Here is a 25,516-nt window from a genome sequence, read left to right as displayed (position 1 = left end):
TTGATATAACGACAGAAACTATATATATATATTTCACGTTTTACTTCTTCCTAGCAATATATTTGTTTTTTAATGGGTAGTTTTCGATACCAGAGATAGTAAAGCTTGATGAGTATAAATCGGATTCGATAGCTGAACCATAATCGCTAAATAACCTCTGAATGTAATGGTTAATATATTTAATTACTTTATTATTTATTTTTAAGATGTGTCGAGATTGTTTATTCTCAATATGTAATACAAACCAAAGATTTCTACCTTCCAAATTAAGATATATTTTATTAGTATATACACCTTAAATCATTATGTAGTCTGAGTACCATAGAAGACATTTAGATATGACTATCGCTAGACAGAAAAAGAGCCGACTATAAAAGCAACACACAGAGGATAACAAAATATGGATAGTCATGTAATATGGATTTTGTGAATCAAACAACACAGTTTGAATAGGAATACACAGATCACATTCACTTACAATAAACACCTCACTACTTAAGAAAATAGGAAATCACGACAAGAATGCAACTAGTTTTCAAGAATCAGTTATCATCAACATCTGATGCAAACGGGAATCGTTATAAGCTAAGTACCTAATACTAGCATAGTAAAAGATGGGACGGATAAATCAAAAAGATAAAAGGGATTAACTACAACTGAAGTAAAAATCTAGTGGTGAATTATACGACACAATGACAATCAGTCTAATATTTAGGAAGCACGGAATGGATGCAACTGTTCCACCACTGGAACTGAATAGATTTATAGATACATGAATGTTTTCTAAGTAACGTTAAAGGTTAGATATTATAACTAATTTTTGAGTAATACTTACCATGGCAATGTCAGCAAGAATACGTTCTGGTGGATTGTGGTGTAGTAGTTGATCGCATATGAAACTGGATAATGTTGCTTCTGCTTCTCCGATATAACTTACAATCTTCTTATCTACCCAAGGCTTTATTCGAGAATTGACGAAATCCTGAAAGAAAACAATTGTTTGGAAAATTATTTACTGTAAATATTTATGGTGATGGATGAAAAGAAGGGATAAATTAATGTTCATATCATGAAAAGCGCATCAGAACTGATCCAATACTGCTGTAAATTTGTGGAAAATACGAGAACCTTTGTTATGATTTTTTTAAAGACGACACACTACTTCACTCAACGAGTTCCCGAATCGGAACACGGTTGAACAGAAACAGTAAGAAAAAGGTTGGTGTATTTATAATTATCATATAAGATTGTAGTCTGCTCCAAGTCTCCACTAATTGCGTTTCTAGCTTCTCTAGAGTTACTGCCGGTCCAAATACTGAGTAAAGGATGAGGGTTGAGCATGGTGTTAGACAAACAGCAGTACAAAGGTTCAATACAACCTTAGTTCGGCATACCGACAAACTCAAACAATTCAAGATAGCTCTCAACAACAGGTTCCAAGCCCTACAAGATCTACTCAAAGGACAGGAAACTAATATAGGAAACAACTGGGAACGGATCAGAGAAACATGAACTTCAAAAAGCCAAAAGGTTCGGGGCTGCAAGGAAAGTCATCATAAGGAATGGATCTCTATCGAAACCCTGGACGAGATTCAAGAAAGGGAGAAAAAGAAGACAGCAATTAACAACAAGCGAACAAAAACAGAGAAAGTCAAGGTACAAAATAAATACACAGAAGCAAACAAGCACGTGAAGAAGAGCATTAGAGCCGACAAGCAGGAATATGTGAAAGACCTAGCAACGACAGAGGGAAAAGTTTCAAGAGAAGGAAATATGAGGCAACTATATGACACAACGAAGAAACTGGAAGGGAAATATAAAGAAATAAGAGAGACCAGTCAAGGATAAAGAAGGAAAGATAGTCACCGAGACTCAAGAAGAGGTACAAATGAGCAGAACACTACGAGAAACTTTTGAATAGACCAGCTACATTGAACCCACTGGACAAAGAAGCAGCACACACAGACCTTCCTATAGATGTCACTACACCAACGACCGAAGAAATCAACATGGCCATCAAACAAGGGGGTAACGGGCGTAAGTAAGTCTCAGCTAACGCTGATTGATTAGGAAGTAGCTAATCAGTGTTCCCCAGCACAATCCTGCCCGAAGCGTGCTTTAATTCAATCTATATCTCTCTAGCACCTATCGGTAATACCATATGAATTGCATGGTGTGTATCTTTCAACTGTTTGGTAGCTCTCTTCGCATATGATTAGTAATCACTGACCCTAATTAAAAAATGGCAAAGAACTTAGTGCACAGAACAGCATTCAATAAGTGAGCTGTACTGAAATTTAATGTGACACTTATTTAAAGCACACAAATAAAAGAAACAATAACATATTTGTTGTTCAAAACAATATTACCCTATATTCAAAGAATTGAAATATAGCACCGAATTGATTGCTACTAATTCAGAATACTTAACAGAATTGATAGATTTGTAGACGGTGTACAAAAAACATACAACACTTACGGCATCAACCATATCCCAGTCAATAGGATAAGCAAATAATTCTCTTTTGTGAGTTGGTATCCCCTCAATAATTCTTTTGATAATTGCTTTTTTTTCTTCTGTTGACAATGCTGAAACTGGTGGTAAGTTGTTTGAATCATTTTGGTTTGAATCGCCTCCATTTGAAGGATTGGATATTGAATTAGCCTTTAAAGCTGACGGTGGCAGCCATGAAAGACCATGTTTTTTCGGTTTCTCATCCTGCTCTTCATCAGCGAATGCCGATGCAGTTTTGCGAACTACTGGTTCAACTAATGTAAACAAGAATTAGGAAGGTAACTGAGATATACAACCATACAAATCACCTATTACTAAACAAAATTTGCGGTATGATTTAAGTGGAGACAATGCTGAAGTAAATAGAATATACATATAGATACGAGTTTCACTCTATCCTGGTGTCCAATTACACAATGGAGATAAAAAAAGCTTTTCGTAATCCTTTCACTTTATATATTTGCACTACCTTAGAAATAATCAAATGTCTAACAGAACCCTAGCGTTCCGCTTCCGCTACACACATCAGGCAGGGTTCTTCTTAGTGAAGATGTGGCGAAAAAACTAGAAACACTTGGAGTACTGAAACTTTGAGTGAATATATTGAAGTTATATCGATCTCTAGACAATATAACTAAGATGATTAGTGAGAATATGTACTTGTTACAACCAGGGTAACCGATTCAATCAACTCATTTATCCAGTGCGAGTTTATGTACCTCGCTTTGTGAAAGTGATACCACCCAGTGGCTCAAACCCGATGTGAAGTGAAGTTTGAATCTGCAGCAAACCGTTGGAAGCCGACTGGTTTTGTCAGTAATCCACTAGTTTCATGCATAAAGAGAAGTAAGAAACTGTCCAAAACATGAAAAGTTAATTGAAGTAGACCTAAAAATTCTAAAATATAGAAACTGAAATGCAGTAAATGCGATACTAATAACGTTTGGTTTGATCTGTGTTAGTCGGAATAAATCTGCAAACTGGAGTGGTTTGAAAACTTGGGAAGTATACTTTGCACTCAATCATAAGTAAACAAGTCATGAAATCAGTGTAAAAGAGTTATTGTCAAAAACGAAAACTATTAAAGTAATGAGTATATTTGATACTTTAATCCATTTACTAAGAAATGTGGCAGCAGTTCAATATGATAGGGTGTTCTCAATATGACCATCAATTCTCAATTAGGATATTGTTTGGCCAATCAATTATAAACAATGCAGAAGCTGTCACACAAATTTGTCGGTCCAAGTTGACACACTATATCAGCACAGTGAGATGAAATAGTCAATGGTAATAGGAAAATCTTGACATTAACAATATGATTCGAGACATAAGTATCAGAGAATTAAGAACCCAAGATATGAGGGAAGATAAATAGTGAATCCATTTGCATCAATTGTGATTTTGAGCCATGCCACCCATTAATATACACTACAGAAGCGGGCAATGAAACTTCTAAATGAAAACTCCACATTAAGAAATACATATGTATATACACTTTCAACCGATAGGTCATAAAAAACCAAATTTTTCACTACATGATGAAAAGTGATAGAGAATTGTGAGACAATATCGCCTAGAAAGATATGCAGGGGTCTGGATGGTAAGAATCCCTACTTGCCTAAACTAAAACAGAGAAATGTCACTAAACAGATTTCAAGCCTCTTTATTGATAACAACAGTAATAATTATTTCAACTATCAAATTGCGTCACAAACAAGACTTTCTTCTAGACAAAACTAGCTCATTGGTTCGTCAGAGAAGCAAATAGATGGAATTGACAAATTTTACGAAGTATTTAGATTTTGGGAGCATGTAAACAACTTACCGATTTCACCCTAATAACTGAGATCGCTATATCCAATTTTCCTCACCGTACTATGTTATAATCTATCTGGAAGCTCAAGTTATTCTTTAAAAATGTTTATGAAATGCGATGAAATATAGTAGAGTTGAGTAGTTTCTGATAGTATCCCTCAAACTTAACAAGCATAACTATAAATGAAAAGCACCGAAATATAATAAGATCAACGATAGGTAGTTTAAAATTAAAACGCAATTACCTGCACTCATTGAAAATAAAAATGTATTGGAACCATCCTTCAGTAAACTGACAGACGTCTCTTCAGGAGCAGCAGGTTCGAACTCAGAGGTAACGCCATTGCATGCAGGTGATAAATTATTGGTTTCAAGTGACTTAACCACACACTCGAGGTTTTTAGACTAAAACAGAATCACAATATACTGATCACAAAAACCACAAACCTAAATAGCAAAACACTTGAAATCGTACTGAAAAACATCAGTTAAATGGAAAAGACCCTTTAGATTAATGTTCCAAGTACTAATTTTTTGTGAACTACCCCTTTTATAGTATAACGAATAAGACTACTAGTAAATCAGTAACTTAATAAAACTGACTACCGAAATAACTGCACTTATTCGTTGTACCTCCAAGGTTCCTCGACGAAGAGTTTAGTAGTACTATACATTACTTGGAAACAGTATGTTATCAAATAACATAAAACTTCACGTATGCATCAACTATACGCTAAGGATTGCTTTGAACTGTTAAATTCAAAAACAATTACTTTATAACATTGTTCGAAATCCATGAAAGCTGAACCACAATAATGAATTGCTTTGCACACTTTGTAAAGCTTGTTTTGATTTAGACTACTGCTATAAAAGAGAACATATAATATTACGAGAAAAACGAAGTGTAGAAAGAACTCTAATTATGTGATAAACAAACAAATGACTTAGCATATGGATTTGAACAAAGAACTAACTGATAACATTTACCCTATAGCACACACTATAATCGAGCTGTAACTTACCTCATCTTCAGCGCTCGGCAAATTTTCACTAACCGGTTCAGGACATTGGTTATCACTTGATTCGATGGACATATCACCATTGACCAGTAAACATCTTCTGAGATGCTCCTGCATTTTTTGTTCCATTTGAAATATAATGGATTCTGCATTCGGATCACCCTCTTCAATTAGCTTTCGACGAGCTGTTTCAAGTTGCTCGATTTCCTTTTGTCGATCACGTTCATCAGCCGCTTCTTCAATTTCACGATCTTTCAAACGCTGGTGGAGGGCACTGCCTCTGGATAAATTTTAAAAAAAAAATTAACTGCTATGTGAATTCAAAGACGTTTAAAAACATGAATTAATACGTTTGCGAGTGCTTTTTCTGAAGGATTTTAGTGCTTTAAAGTTATAACTACAGAAGCAGTGCTTAGCACGAACGGTAGCTGGCTAGATAAATACGCAAGGAAAACGGGAATTATTGAATAACAATAGTATCCACCACGTCGAAATACTAATAGCAAAATCATACGATACAATGTTAACCCTTTTGCATCCTCACGCAGACTTATTTTGTCAAGCACCAAGTTCAAAGTAACATTCAAAAGTCATGGAATACATGAACGACCAATCCACCCAACTTGTTTAGGCAATTTTTGCCTAAATTCAGCAAGGGAAATGTTAGCCGAAATGTTTACAATTCATATGTTAAAATATATAGCAAAAATACTGTGAACTTTAAAACTATAATCTCAATTTCATGTAGATTTGCGCTATCAGTGCTGTTGAAATATATATATATACTGAGTGGAAATTACTAACATACAAACACCAAGTAGTTACTCAAACGTTAGAAATTCCAGCGCCTGTCCCCAAACATTTAGTGCAAGCGATAAATACAAATGAATGCTGGATTTCGTGTACCCTACTAGACCTGATACATTGATGTTAAACTAAAATCAAATTTTACCTGTAATATTTAGGATCCTCTACATTGTCATCATAATCTTCAAAAAACTCTTTTAGCCTTTGAGCTTCGATCTGCAATTCACGTTGTCGTTTCCTTTCATGATCTCTCTCATGTTCATATTCATTGGCCTTCTTTCGTTCACGAATTTCCCACTGCTTTAGTCTCTGAAATTAATAGTTTGATAATGAGAGAGCTTTGAGAATTTCATGTAAATAAATGAGACAAAATAATAAGGTTCCACAAAATCCAAGTGATGCAGCATCTGAATCATTTACAAGTAACAAATTACGTGATTAAACTGACTCAAAAAGATCAAACTGACTTACACCCGACCGACGCTGCTACCTTGACGCGGTGGTCGGGCTTGCCTATCGTGATGACCCAACCGAGCTGTATTGCCTGGAACATATGTTCCCGTAGGTTCTATCATGCCAGGCAGGTCGATTGGAGAACGGTAATACTAAAAGCAGTAACTCAAGGTCTGAGGGCGAAGTCGTACTGCTGACTGTAGAGGGGTGTGACAGCAGTAAGGTGTTTCCCTCGGACAACCAGAATCTGCAGCGATGCTACCTTCTCACAAGGAGGGGTGGGGTTAGAAAAGGTCGACCCTAAAAATGTCACACCTCACCTTACCTCACGGATTTCCGTCTCTGGCGGTAAGGCCCTTTGAAGAACGGAGCTAACACATTAGAAACCTTCCACGAAAAGGCCGTGCGCGACCGGCCTCAAGCAGTTGTCCCTTGGGCTCTGCGGTCACGCTCCCAGGTCGTTAAGACCAACACTAATCCAATTTCCTTTTCAGGTTCCTCAAGAAATACCCTTCCACGGCGTGGGCAGCCGGGAAGTGATATCAGCCCTCATACTCGTAACAACACACGAAACCAAGTTGATCACATTCAAATCCTTCCTACACCTCCTAATACCTCTCTTATCTCCATGACTAACCCTCCTCATGTCTCTTTATCACCTCGCATCGCTAGGGCAAACAATTGGAGTACGCGGAACGTTATTCCTGGTCTCCTGATACCACGCTCTAAATTACACGCAGCTTTTAACGTCCGAACACTGTGCCAAAAAGGACAGCAGGCTTCCTTAGCTAGGACTTTAGAATCCCGCGACATCGATGTGTGCTGCGTCTCCGAAACGCGCATACAGGATCCGAGTAGCGTCATTCATTTGACCTCACCATGCCAAAATAAAGAACCGACTCGATTTACGCTTCGTGTATCTGGAAGCCCTGATTCTGCTTCCCGTGGCCTCGCCGGCGTAGGTATAGCATTGAGTTCTAGGGCAGAACTAGCTCTCTTAGAGTGGATCCCAGTAGACAGTCGTTTGTGCGCTGTCCGACTAAACGGAACAGTAAGGATCCGAAAAGATAGGGACACTCGTCGTTGCCTCTTCGTCGTCTCTGCCTATTCTCCCACTGACTGCAGCTCAGATGATGTAAAAGATGAGTTTTACAGAAAGCTTTCGGACCTTCTCCGAAAAGCTAGGCGCTCGGATGTAGTAATAATGACCGGTGACTTTAATGCTCAAGTAGGTAAACTAAGCGATAGGGAAAGACATGTAGGTGGATCATATATCATCGTGGCTCAAAAAACAGATGATGGCGACCGTCCATTGCAGCTATGTTCAGATAACCGCCTGTTCCTTGCAAATACTAACTTTGAGCATAAGCAAAAACATCTTTTAACATGGCGACCCCCGAATTCGTCCCAACGTTGGACCCAAATAGATCACATCGCTATCAGCCACCGATGGAGGGGCTCGATAGAAGACTGTCGCTCATTCTGGAGCACATGCTTAGATTCAGATCATGCTCTAGTGTGAGCGCGTATTTGCTTGCGTCTTACTGGACGTAGGAAAGACGCTGCAAGGAAACCTCTTAGGGGCCTACTTAATGATAGTCAAGCTAAGAGTATATTTCAGGAACAACTAGGAAAACAGTTAGGCAGCCATGTATGTGATGCCCACCCCGATGCAGCATGGAATGATATCCGAAAAGCTGTGGAAACAGCAGTGATATCTGCTAGTAAGGTAAACCAGAAGGTTAGGGAGCAACACTGGATCTCAGCAGCATCTATCGCACTGATAGATGCTCGGAAACTCATTCCACCCGGCTCTGAACATAATGAAGAGCGGAGTCAGCTTAAGCGCAAGCTGACAAGAAGTCTACGCAATGATCGCGAACAGTGGTGGGTAGCGAAAGCAAGAGATGGAAAAGGCAGCGGCAATAGGTAATAGCAGACAATTGTTCAGACTTGTTAAGGAAACCGGTATTAGGAAACCGACTGTTAGCGAAACCCTCTCAGAGAAAGATGGACATATTACACATTCTCAATCCAGGAGATTGGATCGACGGGCAGAACACTTTAGGGATCAGTTCAACTGATCTACAGCCACACTTCGGTTTCCCACGATCTCTAGTCAACCTGAATGGCAAGTTAATGTAGGTCCTCCGTCCCTTTACGAATTTGAAAAAGCCATAGGAAATCTGAAACGAGGGAGAGCAGCAGGCCCTGACAGGTTTACTCCTGAGATTTTTAAGGATGGTGGTCCAATATTACCAGTGAGATTGACTGAGGTCTTAGGTAGAATTTGGGAACTGGACGTAATCCCATCTGACTGGTCTCAATCACTGATTGTGCCAGTCTATAAGAAAGGACAAAAGTCCTCTTGTGACAATCACAGAGGAATCAGTTTGACTAATATAGTGTCTAAAATATTAGCTTCAATAATACTTCGGCGCCTAATCAAAGCTCGTGAAGAGCAGATTAGAGAAAACCAGGCCAGTTTTCGACCTGGACGTGGTTGTATAGATCAGATATTCACAATACGTCCGGTTCTAGAACACAGAAACACATTCAGACGCCCCACAATGGTAGTATTTCTCGACCTTAAGGCGGCATTCGACTCTGTTGATCGTGAGGTTCTATGGCAGTGTTTGTCACTGAAAGGGGTACCAAAGAAGGACATTAACCTTATAAAGGCTCTCTACTCGAACACAACTGGTAGAGTGAGAGCTTATGGCGAACTGTCATCAGAATTGATTACCTCAAGTGGTGTTCGTCAGGGTTGTCCACTCTCTCCATTCTTGTTCAACTTTGTCGTCGACGTACTTTTAGAGACAACACTTTCCTAGTCTAGATTTTCAAGGGTTGAACTTCTACCGGAAGATTCACTTTTTGACATAGAATATGCCGATGACATAGTTCTATTTAATGAAGACGCTGACAAAATGCAGAGTCTTCTGACCATTCTAGGCAACAATACAAGCATGTTCGGGATGAGATTCTCACCACCGAAATGCTAAATGTTGCTTCAGAATTGGGTTACATCGACACCCGAACTAATTATAGGGAGTGACAATAATAGTAATGATAATTATTTGAATCGACTGATTGTTTTCGGAGCGTTACAAATCACCTGGCCCAGATGACTTACCTCCGGCTCTTTTTAAAGATGGTGGTGACTTTTTGACTAAGGAATTGACGACGTTGTTTACAAAGGTTTGGGAACTAGAGTGTGTACCAACGTCATGGAATGAGTCGGTAGTTGTCCCTATCTTTAAAAAGGGTTCACGTCGTTCCTGTAACAACTATCGGGGGATAAGTTTACTTCCGATTGCGTCCAAGCTATTGGCTTCCGTCATTCTTCGTAGGTTGTTCAAAACCCGAGAAAGATTGACTCGCGAGGAGCAGGCTGGGTTTCGTTCTGGTCGAGGATGTATTGATCATATCTTCACCCTCCGCCAAATGCTAGAACACCGCCATACTTTTCAAAGGCCAACAATCGTAGTGTTTCTTGACATCAGGGCTGCCTTCGATTCGTTGGACAGAACTGTTCTCTGGGATTGTCTATTGAAGAAGGGTGTGCCTGAGAAGTTTATTAACATCATAAAAGCCCTATATACAAACACCTTAGGCAGAGTGAGGGCATACAACCACCTTTCTCCATTGTTCCATTCGAGTAGTGGGGTTAGGCAGGGTTGCCCAATCTCACCATTCCTCTTCAACTTTGCCATCGATGACATTCTGGAAACAGCTCTGATGAATGTAAGTAATGGTGGTGTGGATCTGTTGCCTGGAGAAAGACTTCTCGACCTTGAGTATGCGGACGATATTGTGTTACTGTGCGATAATGCCCAAGGCATGCAATCCGCACTTAATCAGTTGGCAATCAGTGTCCGTAGGTATGGTATGTGCTTTGCACCTTCGAAGTGCAAAGTACTCCTACAAGACTGGCAGGATTCCAATCCTGTACTCACCCTGGATGGTGAGCAGATAGAAGTATTCGAGAAGTTCGTGTATCTGGGTAGCTGCATAAGTGCTGGTGGGGGTGTGAGTGATGAGATCAATGCACGTACAGTGAAAGCCAGAGCGGCTTATGCCAATCTGGGCCATCTATGGCGCCTTCGTGATGTTAGTCTGGCCGTAAAGGTCGGATCTACAACGCGTCGGTGAGAGCAGTTTTGCTCTATGCTTGTGAAACCTGGCCTCTCCGAGTTGAGGACGTTAGACGACTCTCTGTGTTCGATCATCGCTGTCTCCGAAGGATTGCTGACATTCAGTGGCAACACCATGTCAGTAATGCAGAGGTTCGGCATCGTGTGTTCGGGCACAGAGACGATAATTCAATTGGTGTCACCATCTTGAAACACCGACTTCGGTGGCTTGGGCATGTTCTCCGAATGTCGTTCCAGAGAATTCCACGTCGTGCAATATTTGCCGACTCTGGGACTGGTTGGAAGAAGCGGAGAGGTGGTCAGTGCATGACATGGTGTCGTGGCATGAAAGAAAGCTGCAAAGGACTGGCTTCTGTTGGTCCTTCACGACTCCCTGGTTGAGGTCTGAGAGATGGTGCTACACAGTGGCTAGAGACGTTATCAGATATGGCTCAGAATAGAAGCCAGTGGCGATCCTGCTGTAACCTTCTTTTACTTTCTTCATAAAAAGTGGTTGTGTCTCCTTTACCTGAAAGATTTCTTCTGATTGTACCTTTTCGTTCCGTCGTTACTACCACACTACCTTACACCAATCTCTTCGTTATTGTTCTCTCTTTTTTTGTTGCGCTCCTTAGCTTTTTTTTCTTTGTATTCCTCTCGAATTTTCATTGTTTTGTGTGGCGCATATATATTGGCGCTCTCTTGTACCAATATTCATGTGTCCAAATAAATAATAAATAAATAGGGAGTGAAGTGGTTGAGCGTGTCGACCGCTTCACCTATCTTGGAAGTCTCATCAGCCCTTGTGGTCTGATGTGTGACGAAATCTCAGCACGGATACAGAAGGCTCGACTAGTTTTTGCCAACTTGCGTCATTTATGGCGTAGGCGAGATATCCGTCTATCAATCAAAGGACGTGTTCACTGCGCAGCAGTTCGTTCCGTCCTACTTTATGGGAGTGAAACATGGCCGGTAAGAGTAGAGGATATCCGTAGGTTACTAGTATTTGATCATAGGTGTCTTCGAAACATTGCTCATATATCATGGGACCATCGAGTAAGTAACACAGTTGTTAGGAAACGGGTACTAGGTAAGGATGGCAAATCAATTGATGACGTAGTGAAACTTCATCAGTTGAGATGGCTGGGACACGTGTTACGTATGGCCAACGACCGACTGCCTCGACGTGCGGTGTCCAGTGGTATAGGAGTAGGTTGGAAGAAAGCTAGGGGCGGCCAGATCAAAACATGGCACAAGTCCATGAAGTCATTGACAAGTGGACTGAGTCATGTTGGTAGTTGTAGACTACCTGGTTGGGGACCGCGAGATGATAGCAACTGATGGTTAGAGACCCTGAATGACATGGTTCAAAATCGTTTGCAATGGCGCAGGTGCATCTACTCTTTGTGTTCTCCCAAATTCTAATCTTCTGAGTTTGTCATGTCCCTTCCTTCTTCTTCCCAAATTTATTTCACTGTATTATACTCCTTGAATAGCATCTTCAAACCCTAATCTTCCCGATTACTGCTTATACTCTTACCACCTCTACCACTACGGGATTTGGATCGGCCACTACATCTGTGTGATAATGTGATGTGGCAACTTGAACTGATATACGTACGTACGAAGTTCTACGTTGTTACTGACTGACTGAAACTGACTTATAAACCAGGTACTTGGTTATGAGCCACACTTTAAGTGTAAAGCATAGCAGCACCACACAGATGACCGAATCACAGTAGACGGACCTGGGTTCGAACCCGAAAACCAGTGGCTGAAGTTCGAACGCCATCGCTCAACGAAACTAGTAAGAATAACTAGGTTCTGCCAATTCTCAAGTTTAAAACAGACAGGACAAACTAGTCATAAATCATAAAGAACGGAATTATATTTTGATTTAGATCATGAATCGATCAATGTTAGATCGCTATTAGAGACTTGGAAGCACTAGACGGCCGTTTCGTCCTAGTATGAGACTATTCAGTAGTCTGTGTCCACGATCACGCATGCGAGATTCGAACACAGAACCTTCGGTCTCACGCGCGCGAACGCTTAGCCCATAGACCACTGAGCCGGAATCCGATGGTGTTAAAGTCTAACTTCAACCAATCTATAATATGGTGTGGTCATTTTTCACAGATTAGCTACGCTGGTCACGGTTTCACCGTAGAACTCCGAGAATTACCTCTGAGAGTTAATCACTAGTGAGCAAATGAAACTATATTTGTAGAAATTTACTTAGAAAAAACTGCCAAGAGATAAGGATTTACTTTGACTTCAATCGATGAGATTTTAACAAATATATATTTCAATGTCTTACATTAACTCAAACCTCAAATATTATGAAACTATTCATTCAAATTCAGACAAAAATTCTTATAATCAATCACAAATTCACTTCATTTAAACCTATGAAACAAAAAACACTAATTTTTTCAAACAAAAAAGTAGCTGCATACATCTACATAATATACACGATTAGACTAGATTGATGTTCTTTTTTAATTGCAACCACCTGACAAGCTCCATAATCTCGAGTGGCGGAATGGAATATGAACATATCTTAGATTACCAGCTAACATGTGATCATATCTCTTGATGTTTCCAGACCAAAGGTTCGGAGTGACTCTTCTAAGAAAACCATTTACTTTGGTTTGGACACCCTAGTCCATATACAATTATATGATCATCAATGAAAGGCTTTTGCTTGCTCTCGCTACCTACATAAACAACTATTGCAGGTGTCTAATTACACACAAATTCATTTTATCCTTCCCCCTATTATCTATGCCCACATTAATTTTCCAACTCTTTTCGCCTACGTTAAAAACTCTGTTCTATGTAAAAAAAAATCTTAATTCATTGACTAGTAGGAAGTTGAGCGCCACTACTGTACACGGATTTTGAGTCAGCTTTTCCGAAACAATATGTCAGTCAGTCAGTCAGTCAGCTACAACGTAGGACCAGGCACATATGTGCATCGGTCCAGGTTGCCATACCTCATTAGCACAGCAAGATGAACACCGGATTCATAAAAGTAGTTAATTCAGAGATGGTAATATATAGGAGGATTGCAATAAGGATATAGTATAGGAAGAAAGAATTAGTTCGTAGAAAGAAAGATATGAAGTGATTTTAATCTCTTAGTTTAAGGGAAGACAGGGAGTGTATACACCGACGCCATTGTGATCGATTCTGAGCCATGTCACCAAGAGTCTCCAACCATTGGTTACGAAAGTCACACGGACCACAACCAAGTAGTCTGCATCTACCAACATGGCTCAGACTACAAGTTAGTGACTTCAGGCACTGATGCCACGTTTTGGTTTGGCCGCCCCTAACTTTCTTCCAACCATCCCCTACACCGGCTAGCATTGCACGTTGTGGTAATCGGTGTTCAGGCATACGTAACACGTGGCCCAACCATCTCAGTCGATGAAGATTCATAACCTCATCAACTGATTTACCATCATTCCCTAATACCCTGCGTCTAACCTCACTATTACTTACCCGGTGATCCCAGCAGATGCCAGCAATATTTCTAAGGCATCTGTGGTCAAATACTAGTAGCTTACGGGTGTCTTCTACTCTTAAGGGCCATGTTTCGCTGCCGTAAATTAAAACAGAACGAACTGCCGCGCAGTATACTCGTCCTTTTATTGATAGACGGATATCTTGCCTCCGCCAAAGGTGACGTAAGTTGGCAAAAGCCAAACGAGCTTTTCGAATCCGTGCTGAGATTTCGTCAGACACCAACCCATTAGGGCTGATCAGACTTCCAAGATAAGTGAAGTTGTCAACGCGTTCGACTACTTCACTCCCTATCCTTAGTTCAGGTGTTGACGCAGACCAGTCCTGAAGCAACAACTTGCATTTCGAGGGAGAGAAGCGCATCCCAAACATTCTGACATTGTTGCTTAGTGCTACCAGAAGACTCTGCATTTTGTCAGCGTCTTCACCAAACAGGACTATGTCATCTGCGTATTCTAAGTCGATAAGTGGACCTCCTGGATGGAGATCAATACCCGAGAGTTCAGTCGACGAGAGTGTTATTTCCATCAATAGGTCTATGATGAAGTTACACAAAAATGGGGAAAGTGGGCAGCCTTGACGGACACCACTTGGGGTTGCAAAAGTAGATGACAGTTCGCCATAAGCCCTGACTCGACTAGTAGTGTTCGAGTAAAGAGCCTTCACAAGGTTTATGTACTTCTGAGGTACGCCTTTTAATGACAGACACTGCCACAGAATCTCGCGGTCTACAGAGTCAAATGCTGCTTTTAAGTCAAGAAAGACCACCATCGTCGGACGCCGATAAGTATGCCTGTGTTCTAGAACCTGACGAATGGTGAATATGTGGTCGATGCAGCCACGACCAGGTCTAAAGCCAGCTTGATTCTCTCGTGTTTGTAGTTCACGAGTCTTAGTTAGGCGCGTGATAATTATCGAGGCCAGTATTTTAGATACTATGTTTGTTAAACTAATCCCTCTGTGGTTGTCACAGGATGATTTTGACCCTTTCTTATATATTGGGACGATAAGTGATTGCGACCAGTCAGATGGGATAAGGTCTAATTCCCAGATCTTAGCTAAAATATTAGTCAACCTAATCGCTAAAATTGGACCACCATCCTTAAAGACCTCTGGGGTCAATCCATCTGGACCAGCTGCCCTTCCTCGTTTCAGATTAACTATAGCCTTCTCAACTTCAGCAAGAGTTGGGGGACCTACTTCAATGTTCCATTCACATTGTCTGGGAATGGAGGGTAATTGTAGAGTAGCTGAAGGCCAGCTGAACTGTTCTCTAAAATGTTCCGCCCATCGTTCTAAACGTCTGGACTGGGAGCAGATGAGGGTATCGTCTTTTTCCGATATAATCTCACTTACACTTGACTTATTAATTCCAGTTTCTTTTATTAGTCTGTAAAGCTGTCTTGTGTTCCCTATGGTCGCCGCCTTTTCCATCTCTTTTGCTTTCGTTACCCACCACTGCTCACGGTCGTTCCTTAGACTTTTTCTTAACCTAGATCTGATTTGTTGTCGCTCTTCATCATGTTCAGAACCTGATGGGACGAGTTTGCGAGAATCCATCAGTGTGACAGACCTTGAAGAAATCCACTGGTTCCTTGCAACTCTGTGGTTTAAGTCACTAATAGATGTCACTGCTGTTTCCACAGCTGATTGTATGCCCTTCCAAGCAACATCTGGGTCAGCCTCGTCTTCACAACTACCTAAGTGTGACCTCAGTTGTTCCTGGAACCTACTTTTGGTTTTCTCGTTACTCAATTCAGTTCTAACGGGTCTTTTAATGTGGCTTTTTGCGTCCAGTGAGCCGCAAGCAGATGCGCGCCCGTATTAGGGCATGGTCGGAGTCCAAGCAGGTACTCCAGAATGAGCGACAATCTTCTACCGACCCTCTCCAACGATGACTGATGGCAATATGGTCTATTTGAGTCCATTGTTGGTTTGGTGTAGGGGGTCGCCATGCTAGACGATGTCTCTCCTTATGCTTAAAATTTGTGTTTGCTAAAAATAAACGATTGTCTGAGCATAGCTGCAGCAGACGATCACCATTATCTGTTCGCTGTGTCGGAATACTAAAATACCCACCTAAATGCCTTTCTGTTTGGTTTAAACTGCCTATCTGAGCATTAAAATCACCTGCTACGAGTACTATGTCTGAGCGTTTAGCTTTCTGAAGAAGTTCGGACAGCTTTCTGTAAAATTCATCTTTCACTTCATCTGAGCTGCAGTCAGTGGGAGCGTAGGCAGAAACGACAAAAAGGCAACGACGTGTGTCCCTATCCTTCCGAGTTCTTACGTAGCCGTTCAGCCGAACAGCACATAGACGACTGTTGACGGGGATCCACTCTAGCAGTGCTTGTTCGGCCCTCATGCTTAGTGCTATGCCTACACCTGCCAGTCCACGAGAACTTGCCATCGGGTCACCAGATACACGAAGGGTGTATCTCGTTGGCTCTCCGTTTTGCCGAGGTGAGGTCAAGTGAATAACCACACTGGAGTCCTGTATGCGTGTTTCGGAGACACAACACACGTCAATGGTAAGAGACTCTAGGGTTTTAGCCAAGGAAGCCTGTTGACCGATTTGACATAGGGTTCGTACGTTGAAGGCTCCAATGTGTAGTTTGGAGCGAGGTTTCAGTAGACCTGGGACAGTATTTTGCGCACTAGAATCGTTGGCTATGGTGACACTTGAGGTGGAAGCTGAGAGGGGAAATTTAGAGTTGAAAGTCGATGTAGGAGGAATAATAGGAATTGAAGAGGGAGGTTGATTATGAATACAGTGGTCTTGAGTGCTGTTAGAAGTGTGAGGGCGGTTATCACTTCCCGGTTGCCCACACCGTGGAAGGGTTGTTCTGGAGGTACCTGAAAAGGAAATTGGATTAGAGGTGGTCTTAGTGACCTGAGAGCGTGACCGCAGTGCCCAAGGGACAACTGCTTGAGGTCGGTCACACACGACCTTGTTATGGGTAATTTTTGTGTTAGCTCCGTACTTATTGAGACCTTACCGCCGGAGACGGATATCCGTGGGATAAGGCGAGGTGTGCATTTTTAGGGTCGACCTTTTCTAACCCCACCCCTCCTTGTGGGAAGGCAGCATCGCTGTCATGCTGGTTGTCTGAAGGAAACACCTTACTGCTGTCACACCTCTGTACAGTCAGCAGTACGACTTCGCCTTCGGACTTTGGGTTTGTTACTTTTAGTCTTACCGCTCTTCAACCGACCTGTCTGACATGGTAGGACCTTGAGGAACGGTTGTTCCAGCCAGTATAGCTCGGTTGCTTCATCACGATAGGCAAGCCCGACCACCACGTCAAGGTGCCATTTAAACTCATCTTTTTCAACATCCGCACACTAATGCAGGTCGGATAGAGTTGCTTTTTAAAAGTCTGAATACCAATGTCTGTTGTTTATCTCAGACCCATATTCAAGGCTCCAGTGAAATACTAAACATTCAACCTCTAGAAAGCGCGTTCGACAGATCTTGTAGTAATTGCCGATTTTAATGTGCAGGTCGAGAGTCTAGACGCAGAAGAGAGTCTTTTGGGTGTCCAATGAGGACCTGTTGGAAACATAGCGGCGACTGTCTCCAGCAGCTTTGCGCAGATACACGCCCAAACTAGAGCATGATTTGTGTCTAAATATGCGCTCTAAAATGAACGAGTCTTTTACCGAGTGCCCTCCCAACGATCGCTAATGGCAATGTGATCTATTTGAGTCCATCGACGAGTCGAATGTGGGGGTTGCCACGTCAGGACATGTTTATCCTTATGTTCAAAGTTGCAACTTGCCAGAAATAGATTATCATAGTATGGTTGCAACAGGTGGTTGACATGTGTTTGCTGATCTGTAACTCTGTAAGATCCACTTAAATGTCTTTCTGTTTGGTTTAGCTTACCTACTTGGGAATTAAAATCACCTGCTACTATTACTACATCACATAGTCTAGGTTTTTGAAGGAAGTTGGATAGCTTCCTATAAAATTTATCTTTAACTTTATTCAAGCTGCGATCAGTGGGACGGTGGACAGATACGAGTCCTTACTGTCCCGTTTAGTCGAACATGGCACGAGCGACTGACTATTGGAATCTACTCTAACAGAGCCTGTTCTGCTTTTTGATTAATGCTATACTTACACCAGCGACGCCAAGGGAAGCATCAGTGGGGTTTCCAGATACACATAGTGTAAATTTCCCCGGACAAGGTGAGGTCAAATGAAAGACCGTACTTGGATACTGTACGCATGTTTCGGAGATGCGGAATATGTTGGTGGCGCAAGATTCTAGAGTCCTAGCTAAAAATAACCTGTTGTCCTACTGGACACAAGGTTCGAGCATTAAAAGCTCGAAAATGTAGTTTAGAGCTTGGTTTCAGGAGACTAAGAATAACATTTCGTGAACTCAGAATATTGGCATTGGTGGTGCGTGGTTATAATAATATATGAGAAGGATTAGTCGTGGGGGATGGAAGAACTATTAAGAGGTGAGGGAAGAATTTGATCATCGACATGATCTTGGGTGCTGGTAAATATATGAGGGCGGTTGTCACTTACTGGTTTCTCGCACCGTTGAAGGATACTTCTGGAGGTACCTGATAAAGAAGCCGAATTAGAGGTAGTCTTAACGACCTGAGAACCTGGCCGCAGAGCCCAAGGGACAACTGCTTGAGGCTAGTCGCGCACAAACTTTTTAAGGGTTTTTTTAATTAGTTAGCTCGAAAGGTCTTACAGTCGGAGACGGAAAGCCGTGTGACACTTTAAGGGTTGAAATTTTCTAACCACTTCCTTCCGTTGTGAGAACACAGGATCGCTGAAGATGTTGATTGTCCGAGGGAAACGACTTACTGCTGTCATAGCCCTCTACGGTAAACAATATGACTTCGCCCCAGGGCTTAAAGTTGCTGCCTTAAGACTTATCGTTATCTGGCCGACCGTGCCTGCCATGGTATAATCTACAGGAACGTGTGTTTCAGCCAATATAGCTCGGTCGAGTTATCATGATAAGCAAGCCTGATTACCAAGTTAAATTAGCAGCTACGGTCATGGATTGATTTTCTACCAGAAGACTCATTTGTTGACTTAAAATACGCAGAGGATATAGTTCTGCTTGGTGTAGACACTAACAAAATGCAGTCCTCTGACAGCCTTAGGCAATAATACAAGCATGTTTGAAATGCGATTAATTATATATAAATGTAAGATGATACTACAGCATTCGTTTGCGTCATCTCCCGAATTAATGATAGGGAGTGAAGTAGTTGAACGCATCGGCCACTGTCTTGCAGTCTTATCAATGCTGATGGTTTGGTGATATCTCGGCACGGATTCAAAAGGCATGTTTGGTTTTCGACGTTTGATTGCCAATTTGCGTCACTTGTGGTATAGACGAGATAACCTAACAACCAAAGGGCCAGTTTACAGCGTAGCAGTTCGCTTTATTCAAATTTATTGATGTGAAAAATAACCATTAATAATCGAGGATATTTGTAGGTTTATGATATTTGATCATAGGTGTCTTCGAAGCATTGCTTATGTATTATGGGATCACGCAACAAGCGATTTCATTTGAATACCCGAACATTGGTACAAAGAGGTACCAAATATGTATGCGCCAAACCTCATCATTCGATTTGTGTGAGGGCTGGAATAGTACTGGGAGCTCAAACCGAACCAAGTGGTTTTCTTGGGGGGTCACTTCCTAAACCTTTGACCTAAACGTCTAATCAACAAGGCAATAGAGCAACATCAGGAGATGCAGTCTCATGGTAGCCGGTGACTAACGATAGATTTATACGCTTTTTGTTCATTCAGGATCCTGGAGCCCATATGTACCATTGATTTGGAATTCGGGTTTTTCGACTCACCTAGGTAGACCCGCTGCCTCCATCAACCCGGTAAAGCGCTGGATATTCTCTTTTCATTCTCTCAATTTCGTGAACAGCACCCCCTCAGTGAGAAGGCAGTGGCTGTATGCGCGAGGTCATTTGAGGGGGAAAGCTAAGTCCCCGTGCCCTCAGACGTACCAGGGCATCCGAGGGTTTGTGTTAAGAATAGAGTACTAGATAAGGATAGGAAATCGACTGAAAGGGTATCAAATCTCCATCAACTAAGGTGGTTGAAAATGTGTTAAGTATGTCCAACCAACGAATACTGGGGTAACAGAGAGTCTGACAGTAAACTAAGGTCGTTGCGCAATGACATTGTGCAAAACTTGCGTAAGGACTGAGAAGCCTGGTGGTCGGAGAGTACTAACGAGTTGGAAGCAACAGCTAGATCTGGTAACCGCAGGAAGCCCTCTCAACACATCCTAGTCACTGGAAGCAAGAATTTTGAAGTAACAGAAATAACCTAAGAAGTTGAGGGGATGCCAAACGGTAGCAACTACCGAAGTCTTGAACGACGGGCGGTCTGATTGGGAATTAACTCAGTTAGTGTGCTGCCTCAGCAACACCAATCAAGCTGTCTTGTTCTCTAAGGCCGGTGACAATTGACCAACCTAATGAGGAAGTCTGCGAGAAACTCCAACTCCCAAAGCGCCATAAATCACCAGGCTTAGATGACTTGACTCCGGTTCTTCTTAAGGTAGCGAGCCACCGGTCAGAGAGCTAACTGGTTTGTTTGGGAAGGTTTGGAAACTAAAGAATGTACTGACGACTTGAAATGAAACGACTGTTGTCCCCATCTTTAAAATGTCTACGTATTTCACACAACTTAAAGGATAGGTTTACTTCCAACCGCGCCCAAACTATTGGCTTCCGTCATACATACACACCAAAATTTATATTTAACACTAAAATGCGCATTTTTGCAAAGCATGAGTTTTATATTTACGTAATTAATGAACGGATTTTGACGTGAATACAAAAACTAAGGCGTATAGTGAAGTATTTCAAGTGGAGTACCATATTTTTTCCGAGGGTGAAAACGAAACTCTTGGGAATGCTATGCACCATAGATTATGCCCAATTGGTGCTTAGACCCGAATCCAAATTGTGAATAAAGAAATGGTTAATACAGATGTCATTCATTTCATACTGGAGTATTTTGTTTACTACAATCGATATTTTAGATAGGTTTTTTAAGACAGTGATCTAAAGGTCTTGTTTTTACCGTCCTTCCATCATAGGAATAATTTAACAAGTTTCTTCTACACTGGCAACGCAACCATAGTTACCATTCTACAGGATGCTCGAATGTTCATGGACTAAACTAACATGTTCAATAGTTTTTTTTTCAATATACGGAGAATTCAGATCTATCAAACATTTAACCAAACATTTAGACTCCAAGTCTAAGCCTTCCCTTGTGTAAAAACAGTGTAAAGTTCCAGAATATCACAACTGTTTAAAACTAACGGGTCAATTAGAACATGGCAGTATTTGATTTATTTTAGATGCTTTTTAAACGTTAGTTCGATTGTATCCGACAACTACCGACGCATTTCTTAGAGCTCTTAAATTACCAATATTAATTATTTATTTATTTATTTGAACACATAAATATTGGTAATAAAGGGCACCGAATGCATATGCGCCACACAAGTCACTTGATTACTTCCACAGCTCTAGGTCAGTATTAATTCCCCTAACCTAGAAACTTATACACAATGTGCTATTTCAGGATCAGCATGACATTACAAGAAAATCCCCAGCACAGATCGTTATGATAGGTCAATCCTAATTAAAAGCAAGACTAACCTTCTGGTATGATTCTTCTTTTTCGCGAAGCTTTTTCTCTAACTTCTTCTTGATTGATTCTTCTTCATTATCAATATCCTTGTTCGACGTCAAAAAACAACTAGTTATTGGTCTCTGTGACCTAGAAGTCAATGAACCTGAGCGACTCCTACTTCGGCGACCTCTCTCTCGGCGGTATTCACGATCAACCCGGTCATTCAGAGAATATGACGAATGTAATTGCAAGTTTGTAGAGCTTGAGCGTCCAGAATCTGTACCTTTCGAGCGTGAATGTTTGTTATCATTCTGGTCTTCCTTCTGACTCATAAGAAAGCGGGTGATTTTAAAATAGAACATTCAAGTTTAGCATGGACAGTAAACGACGATATATGGGACAGGAAATATGAAAATAAATAGAGCAGTTGCTCTTCAATACTATAACAGTATATCATCGTAAGACTCACCGATACTGACATGGGCAGACAACTGAGGATTGACACGACACACGCCATGCTAAAAGTTAATTAAATATCCCATGTAAGGGATTTCCATTATGCTTAGACGCAAAAAAAACTAAGCGTATGGGCCGAACTAACACTAACTGACCTTATTTACGTAATATAGGAAGTAAACTTACATTATTGCAAAAGGGAATTAAAATGGATTCAAATTTATACCCATTCACAAACAAAAAGGTTCAGAAAATCAGTCGGCACTGTAATCTGTACCAAAAACACTAAAAGTTAGCTTTACCTCGTTTCGTTTACGAAAGCTCTCAATTTCACGGTTAATGAGATCTTTACGATCGTTGTCAAGGTCCATATCCTCAATAGTCTGAAAAAAAAAGAGAATATATATATATATATATTTGACCGGGGCAGACTAATAGAATCATATTTCATTTCGGTATATCAAAATGCAACATTATTGTACTTTTAATGATAGCGATTGAAAGGCTAGCTTGTCGAAAAACTCAGCAGACAGAAATATCCTGGAAATTTACCATAATCTCAGTCAGTCAATTATACGGACCCTGAACCTGTTATATTTCCATCGGTTTAAATTATCATGAAGGATTAGCACAACTAAATATCTATGAAGCGAATCTCAGAAATAATAGTAACAGCATCAGTAGTATGAAAGATTAGATGCAGAGAAAAAACTAAGAAAATAATGATGTCAGATAGATTGAACTAAATGCCATTTGTGAGAATGCTAATAATAAGTGACTGCAGAAAAAGAAAAGTATAGCTTATTTACCTGACTAGGAGGAAAAGTCAATTGAAGTATGGTCTTTTGTATAGGTTTTAACGATCAATAACTAGCTCGTTTCCACTTTCTAGATCAATGAATTTCCGGATACGAAATCGATCCTCCGAAAATCAGACGTTACTCCTAGGTTACCTACTACAAAATCAAACGAAATGGGGTTATGACCCTAAAAAGCACCACTTGATGTTACTAACCAGGATGACGATTCGCCTCCAGTTTCAACTAGGTCAGTTTTATAAGAATGCAAGTTAGCATACATCCCCAGTACACCTACCAGTAGTAGGCACAGTAGCAAGAATTCTAGCTAGAGGGAGTAGATTCTGTTTTAAAGACAACGTGGTTCACGATGGCTGTCAATAAATATCCTTTTTCGAAACATTTTGGAAGGTAACGATTTGGTTGAAACGTTCACTTTCTCGGTTTCGATTTCAAGCCCCTCCTAGATGTTCGATGACCAACTGATACACTTTAGTCTCTATAGAGCATGCCACCGTACAGTTCCAGTCATTGGAAAATTAGAACTGACATCCAGTAAACTCATAAGAGATCCCTTCTGCCATAATTCATAACTGTAAGCACTCCAAAAAAGTTCACAGACCCAGAACAAATTACTTGTCAGCTGACTTTCGACTTTCCCATCGAATCATCAACGAGTGGAATTCATTACTTCAGCACGTGATTGAGGCTCCATCCGTCAACTGTTCCAAAAGAAAGCTGGATCAACTGAGACCATCATTACCAGGACTAACACAGGTCATTAAGCCTCCTGTCCTTCCCAAACTGAAACTGAACTTATTATCAACTAACGTGAGCTTTGATATACATGGCATCATCTATACAAGGCCAGTTTATAACTAACTGGACACTTCTTATTGCTATTTAAGTCCAACTTTGAACTACAAAGACTTATTAATTTAACCTCAGTCGAAAACTTTAAAAATCGCTAGAGCCCATGCATGAATTTTAAGCTGATGAAAGTAAACCTAGCCAAGCCCGTAATGAAATATAACCTAGTTCTTTCAAACATGAATAAAACAACCAACCACAGTTTTACTAAGGTACCATAACAGCGTGTCAACGAAAAAGCTAAAGAGAACGAACTTAGTCGACTTAAATCTAGATATGCATGCAAACCAGGAGTCATTTAGGCACCAATCGGCATTTTAGTGTGGCATTTATTGAAAAAGGCATAAAACAGGTTACCAATAACTTACAAGGTGACGCGGTCCCTCCATGTGAAGGTCTTGTTTCTTGGCAGCACCTAGAAAGTGAAATCTCGTAAATGAAATCAAACCCTCATCCTCTAGCATAGCTTTGTTCTCTTTGATAATGTTTTCAAGCGATGTCTTAACGGTTTCATCATCTCGTTGAGTCGATTGGTCGATCTCGTCAGAAGTGGCACCCAAAGTGCCCTCTTCGCCCACCTTTTCTTTCTTTTTTCTATATTCGTTTAACAAATCTTCGGTCTTCGGATCAACTTTTACCTGACAAGGAAATCAAACAAATCTTGTTCTTACTAGCAAGGCCTTAGGACCAACTTTAAAACCATTTAGGAGACGTACACATCTCATGGTGGATTCAGGGTCTTCGTATTCACAAAAGCCGAAAGCCTGGAGCTTTCCGGATGCCCCCTGAACTCGCTTCCAGCTTAGGATGTTTCCGCAACGCTACAATAATTAGGAATATGATTTCGGAAAATGTGGATTACCATTAAAAGCGCCTTTATGAGTTGATCAGGAGCGCATTCAGCTATGTTGCCAACAAAAACAGTGGTGACCGGAGGCTTTTCCCTCACATACTGCAAGAGTAAGTCAGTTACATATGCAAATCTACAATTGGAGTTTCAGCAACTGCAGGCACAACCGGGGCGGCAACATTCGGTGGTGGGATTACCGTAGGCACAGTAACCAGTGGTGGAGGGGGTATGGCCATTGGTGCCATGGGAGCAATGCCAACGAATCCTACTTTATAAAGCAATAAGTTAAAAACACTGACCATAATATTGAGGAGCCAACCCAAAATACGGATTGTGAGGATACATCACAGTCAGAACAACAGCCTAGTCAAATGGAGGAACTACAAAAATAGTGCAGTTGAACAAATATCCCTTCACCAATTTCAATAAAATATAATCTTCAGATTTTGATTAACCCAACTAACGGGAAATTTATCACTGAACGAGGTAAAAGTACCTAAAGATCAGCAAAGTATGTATAGACGACCCATTTATGAGATATAAATTTCGAAATTTGAACTACATTGTGTGGAAATAGAGGACTATTAGTTCCTTTAGATCAGTA

General features: G+C 40.9%; 2 protein-coding genes across 3 annotated transcripts in view; one reads left to right on the top strand and one right to left on the bottom strand.

Moving 5' to 3' along the window:
- ABHD13 (Alpha/beta hydrolase domain-containing protein 13) overlaps nucleotides 1-25,309 on the bottom strand; it is a 30,918-nt gene extending 5,609 nt beyond the window's left edge. Inside the window, exons 1-13 of one of the 2 annotated variants that reach the window (XM_051214692.1) lie at nucleotides 25,212-25,309; nucleotides 25,050-25,177; nucleotides 24,925-25,014; nucleotides 24,734-24,883; nucleotides 24,511-24,700; nucleotides 24,431-24,477; nucleotides 22,698-22,778; nucleotides 21,966-22,262; nucleotides 6,305-6,468; nucleotides 5,356-5,632; nucleotides 4,579-4,738; nucleotides 2,480-2,769; nucleotides 836-982 (exon numbers count right to left, since the gene is read on the bottom strand). In XM_051214692.1, the coding sequence (XP_051067877.1) occupies nucleotides 836-982; nucleotides 2,480-2,769; nucleotides 4,579-4,738; nucleotides 5,356-5,632; nucleotides 6,305-6,468; nucleotides 21,966-22,262; nucleotides 22,698-22,778; nucleotides 24,431-24,477; nucleotides 24,511-24,700; nucleotides 24,734-24,883; nucleotides 24,925-25,014; nucleotides 25,050-25,177; nucleotides 25,212-25,257 (2,067 nt within the window). In that variant the 5' untranslated portion in view covers nucleotides 25,258-25,309. Of the gene's footprint in view, nucleotides 1-835; nucleotides 983-2,479; nucleotides 2,770-4,578; nucleotides 5,633-6,304; nucleotides 6,469-21,965; nucleotides 22,263-22,408; nucleotides 22,779-24,430; nucleotides 24,478-24,510; nucleotides 24,701-24,733; nucleotides 24,884-24,924; nucleotides 25,015-25,049; nucleotides 25,178-25,211 lie in introns of both variants that reach the window. The other variant, XM_051214691.1, reaches the window with a different exon arrangement.
- MS3_00006526 (uncharacterized protein) lies at nucleotides 10,612-18,843 on the top strand. The gene is made up of 2 exons (XM_051214693.1): nucleotides 10,612-13,677; nucleotides 17,589-18,843. The coding sequence occupies exon 1, from the start codon at nucleotides 11,562-11,564 to the stop codon at nucleotides 12,087-12,089; it is 528 nt and encodes a 175-aa protein (XP_051067878.1). The 5' UTR covers nucleotides 10,612-11,561; the 3' UTR covers nucleotides 12,090-13,677; nucleotides 17,589-18,843.
- Nucleotides 25,310-25,516: the final 207 nt, after the last annotated feature.

This window comes from Schistosoma haematobium, chromosome 2, assembly GCF_000699445.3.
Source record: "Schistosoma haematobium chromosome 2, whole genome shotgun sequence".
Lineage (NCBI taxonomy): Eukaryota > Metazoa > Platyhelminthes > Trematoda > Strigeidida > Schistosomatidae > Schistosoma > Schistosoma haematobium.
Note: the sequence above shows the minus strand (reverse complement) of the source record. Positions and strands in the feature narration are given on the sequence as shown.

Coding starts and splice junctions, on each gene's coding strand:
- MS3_00006526 (XM_051214693.1), top strand. CDS start 11,562: ATGTGTGACGAAATCTCAGCACGGATACAGAAGGCTCGACTAGTTTTT.